Source organism: Dipodomys merriami, unplaced genomic scaffold, assembly GCF_024711535.1.
Source record: "Dipodomys merriami isolate MVZ:Mamm:240054 unplaced genomic scaffold, mDipMer1.0.p SCAF_3, whole genome shotgun sequence".
Classification (NCBI taxonomy): domain Eukaryota; kingdom Metazoa; phylum Chordata; class Mammalia; order Rodentia; family Heteromyidae; genus Dipodomys; species Dipodomys merriami.
In genome coordinates, this window is record NW_027204492.1 from 57,280,855 (window position 1) to 57,288,507 (window position 7,653).

Consider the following 7,653-nt stretch of genomic DNA (forward strand, 5'->3'; position numbering starts at 1 on the left):
GCAGTGATGGAAGGGAGGGAATGAAAAGGAAAGAAGGGATAGCTTACACTAAGCAAAAGGAAAGAAATGTACATATCACCACATGTGGAAGAAATAGTTGTATTATCAAAGCTTACAGAACTCACAAACTTTATAGACCATGGTAATGACAATTTGCTTTGTGAAGGTTAAAATGTGTTTATGACTTTAAGTATTACTATTCCACAATACTGTGAAGTTTATGGGATCACTTAATCTCAAAAAATATGAAAAAAGAGTTATAGGTAGAAATATATGTGTGATAATCTTTACATTTAATTTTATATACTTATCTGTATACTCACTGATATATAATCATGTCTTGGTGATTTTATTCCTCCATATGAATTTGAGACAATATCTGGAGTTGTTAGAACCAGGTGCTAGTGTCTCATGCCAGTTGTCTAGGCTGAATCCATACCTTGGTTATAGTAAATAATGCTGCAATGAACATGGTTTGGCCGGTGGCATATATATTCTCTGCCATTCTCCCTTCTTCTCCTTATGGCATTCTCAAAACATAAGTATTCTGTGCTTATGGTATCACAGTTATTTGAAGCTTTACTTTTATTCAGTTGTTTTTCCTTTTGTACTTCAGACTAGGTAAACTCAATCTTAGTCTTCTATATGTGAAAATCTAGGAGTGACTAAAAATGAAGGTTATATTTTCCTAATGCCTATTGACTTTTGTGTGTGTGTGTGTGTGTGTGTATAGGTACAGGACACAGTATCCAATCCTAGGCCTCCTGTATGACGATTATGAATACATACCGCCAGGCAGTGACACACAGACTATTGTGATTGAGAAAACAGAAGACAAATGGACTTCTGTAAGTTGACTTGGACATTTCTATCCCTATTTTGACTGTATCTTAACCTTTGAACATTGTGGGTAAACTACAATAGACAATTATGAAAGAGACCGCTAATGTGGAAGAGACATGCTTAAATTGATTTTTTTCTTGCAATTTAAATATGGAGGCTATCAATGTAGATTATAATTTCTTTAGAATTTTGAAAGAAGAGAAGGATGTCTATTTTCTCACTAGATTATAAGATCTCCAGTTTTAAACCCTATAGTTTACAATGAGGCTTAACATTGTTTTAAATGTCATTTGATCTAATATCTACAGCAATGTGACTTGAACAACACAGACCACAACATGAGTTTAAGTTGTTTGATCCATTATTTAAAACCTTATAACTTAGAGTTCATTGGTTTTCACCTGTAATCTTTTTTTTTTTTTTTTTTTTTTTTTTTTTTTTTTTGGTCTGGTCGTGGGGCCTGAACTCTGTGCCTGGGTGCTGTCCCTCAACTCTTCAGCTTAAGGCTAGTGTCTACTACTTGAGCCACAGTGCCACTTCCGGCTTTTTATTTCTTTTTGCTTATGTGGTGCTGAGGAATCGAACCCAGGGCCTCAGGCATGCATGGCAAGTGCTCTACCACTGAGCCACCTTCCCAGCACCTCACCTGTAATCTTAACTACTCTGGAAGCTGTGATCTGAGGATTGAAGTTTAAAGCCAGTCCAAGCAGGAAAGCCCATGAGACGCATATCTAATGACACACCAAAAAGCTGGAAATGAAGCTGTGATTTAAGTGGTAGAGCACTAGCCTTGAGCAAAAAAGATCACAGACAGCACCTAGGCCCTGAGTCTAAGCTTGACTTTTGAAGTGTGAAAATAATTTTCATCAGAACACACACACACACACACACACACACACACACACACACACACACACACACACACACACACACACACACACATACAGAGAGAGAGAGAGAGAGAGCAAAGTTCTCTTCAACAGCCCCATTGGGTATTTTAGTAATGTTTAGAGGCTTTTCTTTTTGACAACTAGTGGATGAATATATTGGTATCTGTTGGACAGAGGTCAAGCATGCTGGTAAACATTTTGCATTGTTTGGTAAGAAATGTATGCATTATCCTGCCATGTAATTGTAACCCCTCTGTACAGTATGTTCTCAAATAAAATAAAAAAAAAACAAAACATTTTGCATTGTACAGGACAGTCCTTCACAGAAAAGTATTATGCAAATATGATTCCTAAGATGCTAGTATTGGTGAAGTTGAGAAACATCTATTCCTCCAATCTTGTAAGTAATTTTAATAGTAATCCACTGACAGGGAGTAGAAGAGCGTGTGACATTTCTCATATGTAGCAGACAGAAAAGAGTTTGGCAGTCCCAGCTTTCAAATCATGTATAATCTGACATACAACATTCTGAAAATTATCTTTGCATTTTTTTGATAAAATTGCCCGCCTGTCAGACTGGGTAGGTATGAAAGACAAGCAAAACCTATCTATGCTTGGAATAGGTCACTGATCACAAGGTTGGGTAAGATGGGCATTTGGATTTCTAACAATGTTCTACTTCTTGATTTGGGTGATGATTGCACAGGTGTCTTTCATTTGGGAAACTTCATTTTAGTGAGTACTTGTGAAATATGTACTTATTTTACATGTGTATTATACTGCCTTAAGTAGACTATGAAAAGCAATAGATAAATACACAAAAGTCAGTTGAGTATTTTGGAGAGCCTTTGAAGAAATCTTAAAAATTACACTTAAGATGTGTTATTAAAAATTAATTCTCTAGTAAATAATCCACTTTTAAAATTACTATTTGGCCAAAAAGCTCTAATATTCAAATATACAAAAATGTTAGTAAGTTTCTAGCTCTGGAACTTATCTTGAATTTTGAAAACATGCTATTTTCCTTATGCTGTTAATTAGCTGAAATAACCAATTACTAATTATCAACTGTTAAAGAGTACTTAATAACTTAAGAACCAGATGAGTAGCAAAAGAATTTCAACACAAAATTTAAAACTTTGCACTGAAGGGTAATATGGTGCTGAAAGTGAAGACGGAGAAACAATTGCTGCTGCTGACCACATTTGCTGCTGGTGGCACAGTATGACAAACCACCAAATTAAGAGTCTAGAAATCTTTCTCTATTAAAATATATAACAATACAAAATAAACTTGAAATTTGAAAGGGCTAGAGAGACTCATAGAAAATTAAATAAGAGAAAATCTACTTAATCATGTCTCATTTCTGCTTATAATTATTTGAAACATATATAATAACTGACTAAACTCATGGAAATAGATCATTGTTTCATAGAATATCATGTAAAAGAAGACCAAGAATGTTATGAATCTCTTATGCCTTTACTCCTAACAATTTAATTTTCCAGAACTATGTGCATACAATAATATCTTAAAGTATGAGCCAATTGTAATTTTTTCTCGTTTTTCTTTTTCTAGCCATGAATGAATCCATGTGACAGCATTACAACTCAATGGAGATTTAGTGTCTGCATCATTATTTGTTAGTTTTCTATCATTGATGATCATCCAAAAATTTGACCCATGTTACTTCCTACCCAAGGATTCTAGTGAAATGACTTAATTCTGCAGATGGGTTTTTCCAAATGTTTAGGAGATGTGAATCCATTCTATTACATTTATTCATTTAGTATGACAATTTTCAGACTGAAGAAATCTTGTTTAAACTTATATTGAAGATGCTGTTAGAACATAACTCACTGATTTTCAAATGGTATTTTTCCTAGATATTGAGCTAGTTTGTAGAGAGTTTATAAGTTATTCTATTAGAAATATTTCCTCTGATATTAGATGAGCATTTCAGCTATACAATTCAATGCTGTTCTTTTAAAGAGGAAAAGACAAATTTAAGAAATAACTAGTAGGTGATATATCCAGCCTAAATTTTCTTCTCTAATATTAATCCTGTGAGTGTAGGAGATACTTTATTATGTGTTAATAGCACTTGTTGGACACAACTAAATCAAAGGTGATAGTTAATTTCATTTAGCAAAGATGTGGGCAATACCTTCCTAAATGAATACATCCATTAAATGGTATATTAAGGTACTTGGGTGTAAGCACATGTCCATAGCTCCACAAATCTATTCTTTCAAAGAATAGCCTCTCCAGATGACTCATTCACTTTCTTAAAACCAGAACTCTATATTGTGGTGGTAGGGCCAAAAGAAGGCAAACATTTTCATAGTGAGGGGCAAACATAGCATTGAATTATTATATAAAGGCCTAAAGAATAAAAGTAGAAGCATCAAATACTTGACAGTTGAATCCTACTTGGGAGAAATATTACACAGTATTTAATGTACTTAGAATTTCTCTGGCTAGTTGGGTTCTAATAACCTTACAAAGTAAACAGAACTGTTAAATACATTACAAGATAGGAGCTGAATTTCTTAACTTCAACGTTTTCCTAAGACTGAACAAATACTGTTGCATTCATTAAAGTTTAGATGAAGGTGTCAAATATATTTGGGTTTCATGTTAACAAAGTTTGGCAGTATAATATCTACAAATATTTATCTAAAATTCTCATGGTTTATAAATATAGTTTAATAATTATTCAGTATACTAAAAATTGTTTAGCAAAGGTCAGACATGCCAATAAGGGTAAATTCTTTGAATATACATTTATAGAAACATTCAAATAGGTCTTGCTATGAAGCTAAAAGACTTATTTATATTACCCTAGTACTTTGGTTGAAATGTTGTTAGAAAATAGGAATTTCTGAAATTCCTATTTTAACAGTATTTTATGGTATAAAATATTAATAACACTTCATAATTTTGGTTTTTCATTTGGTGTTGGAATAATTGAGTAGTTCTTCCTCTGCTAACTACTCATCTTTGTAACTATAACAGAAGTGTATTTTATTCACTTATTACAAATTCTATGTCAGCCAAATGCTTGTATTTCATCCCTATAATCCTAGCTATTCAGGAGGCTGAGATTTGAAGATCATTGTTCTAAGCGAGCTCAAGCAGGAAAGTCCATAATTAGCAGCAAAAAGCCCAAAGTGGAGCTATGGGTAAAATGGTATAGTGCTGGCCTTGAGAAAGAAACTAAGCAATAGCACCAAGCCTTAAGTTCAAGCCCCAGTACCAGTTATTATCTTCTTTGAAAAATTATCATTATTATTGTTTGAACTTGAAAATGGGTGTTTTTTTTCCAAAATAATCCAAAGTTAGGGAGCTGTTAAGATGTCAGCCAGTACTTCCTTGCTCCACTTGATCCATGAATAATGAGGTCATGAAAAGTCCTTATTAGATTTAATAGCTTTTAAAATTCTAATACAGAGAAAGGTGGGGAGAAAAAAGCAGTCATAATATTAATTGCATATCCTATGAAATTAAGAAAATTGAGAGGAGGGGTTGGGAAGGATGGGAAAGAATAATGAAAGTGTGACATTGATTAAGATACATTGTATCCACAAACTGATTTGTTGAATGGTAACTCCTATGTACAAGTAAAGATAATAAAATACAATTTAATAAAAACACTAATACAAAATTGAATGGTATAGAAAACTGATAGATAGATAGATAGATAGATAGATAGATAGATAGATAGATAAAAATATATATTCAAGTATACTTTGCTTCTAATTTGGAAGATGAATCGAAATAGGAATTATATCTTCTCACCAATTTCATAAAGTATTTATGAAAACTGCAGATGTCAGGGGAGGAATGCTTGCTCATCTAATTTCTATTTCCTTATGCTTTACACTTTAGGTCTGTCAAATAAAATGGAAACTACAGTGATATACAAAGTCGTTTGTTTATGTGTCTAATAAAATATGTTAACTGTATGGTCTTTCTGGAAGTTCAAATAGGAACATAGAGGATGGATTTTCCTCTTTGGCTCATATATGTCAGGAAGTTATGTGAATGTTTATGTTGAAACTAATTTGCCCATCTAATGAAAACACATTAACAAAACCTTAAAACCTGTACTGATGTAGACTACAAAGATGTCACTTTAAATGACCCCAGTTGATCCAGGTCTCTACTTCATGTAAGAATTTGTCTACAAGCAGGGCGCTGGTGGCTCAGGCCTGTAATCCTAGCTACTCAGGAGGCTGAGATCTGATGATCATGGTTCAAAGCCAGCCACGGCAGGAAAGTCTGTGAGACTCTTATCTCCAATAAATCAATAGAAAACCGGAAGTGGCGCTGTGGCTCAAGCGGTAGAGTGCTCGCCTTGAGCTGAAGAGCGCAGGGACAGTGCCCAAGCCCAGAATTCAAGCCCCACTATTGACAAAAAAAAAAAAAAAAGAATTTGTCTACAAACCTAGTTTCCTAAGCTCTATACTTTACTTGTTTCAAATATTCTTCCCATCTATTTTATGGTTCTTTAACTGTATTACTTTTCCTTTACACGGGCAGTAACACAAAAATATTTTAAATGTTCAGTACCCAATTTGGATCACCTTAACAAAAAGCCATCTTCACACATCTTTCCCATTATTGCAAGTTACAGAGATGACATATTTCTTTGACAGTAAAAATCTTTTAATAGTAAATGATATGTTTTGGAAAGATTTCTTAAATATTGTATCTTCTCCAACACATGTTATTACTAAATTTAATTTCCATGGTACTTTTGGTCTAATAAAAATATGTGGTATTTTCTGTATTTTCGCATCCCCTTGGCTAGTAATAACTACTTTGATCTACAAAGAGGTTATTTATGACAATTGGGCAAATTTACCTGTACATAATTGCCCTGAACCAGTTCAGAAAACAGATTTTTCATTAATTCCCATTTTTTTTCCTTTCTTGTGAACCTAAAGATCTACAGTTTTGGATGGAATCTATTTTGCTATATAGGAAAACTTTGGGTAGTAAAATATTATTATTATTATTATCCTTAAGCAGGTTTCAATTCAATATGTTAGTTTGCACACACTGAATCTTCATGTCTAACCTCTCTGATCTTTCTCCTCCATCTCTTCCAACCCCACCTAGTCCCTCAATTTACCTGGTTCCATTTTCACACATTCATTAAATATTATGACTACATTTGCCTACACTTACTCTCTTGCTTAGCCCCACCTTCCTTCCCCTTGACCTTACCCCCTGCCAGCTTCCTGGTATTTTGTTAAACTGCAAAATAGTTGTTCATAGGCATTACATCATTGGAGTATTCTCATATATACCAGATTTAGTTGATATATTTGTTTATATATGCATATGACCTTGTATATTTACAATTTATATCTAACTTAAACATATGGGAGAGAACATACATCCTTTGTCTCTGATTGACTTCACTTAACATTTTTTCCAAGCCCATTCATTTCTCTGCAAATAGTAATACTATTCTTCCTGATAGGTAAAATCCTATTACACACACACACAGACACACAGACACACAGACACACAGACACACACACACACACACACACACACACACACACACCAAGTCAGATCTATTCTACCTGAAGCTTCCTCTAACCAATTTGCAAGTAAAAAGAAACCCATCCATTTTTCTCCAGGTGTACTGTGACCATGAATTGTCAGAATAATCTCTTACCATACTATGAAGCATTGCTTCCTTAAGCAACTCTTCAGTCCTCACACAGCTTCAAGAATGATCTTCAAAATGTACAGCATAACTCAGAATAATCTCTTACCATACTATGAAGCATTGCTTCCTTAAGCAACTCTTCAGTCCTCACACAGCTTCAAGAATGATCTTCAAAATGTACAGCATAACATACTCTTCTTTAAAACCTCAAGACTCCCCACTTCGAACTAC

General features: G+C 33.8%; 1 protein-coding gene across 2 annotated transcripts in view; it reads left to right on the forward strand.

Annotated features, from left to right (window-relative positions):
- Positions 1 to 5,643, forward strand: part of Pof1b (POF1B actin binding protein) — a 79,831-nt gene extending 74,188 nt beyond the window's left edge. Inside the window, exons 16-18 of one of the 2 annotated variants that reach the window (XR_011376055.1) lie at positions 734 to 848; positions 2,045 to 2,133; positions 3,312 to 5,643. Coding sequence is in view for 1 of the 2 variants with exons in the window: in XM_070040110.1 (XP_069896211.1) it covers positions 734 to 848; positions 3,312 to 3,317 (121 nt within the window). In the remaining variant the exon portion in view is untranslated. The remainder of the gene's footprint in view (positions 1 to 733; positions 849 to 2,044; positions 2,134 to 3,311) is intronic. The other variant, XM_070040110.1, reaches the window with a different exon arrangement.
- Positions 5,644 to 7,653: the final 2,010 nt, after the last annotated feature.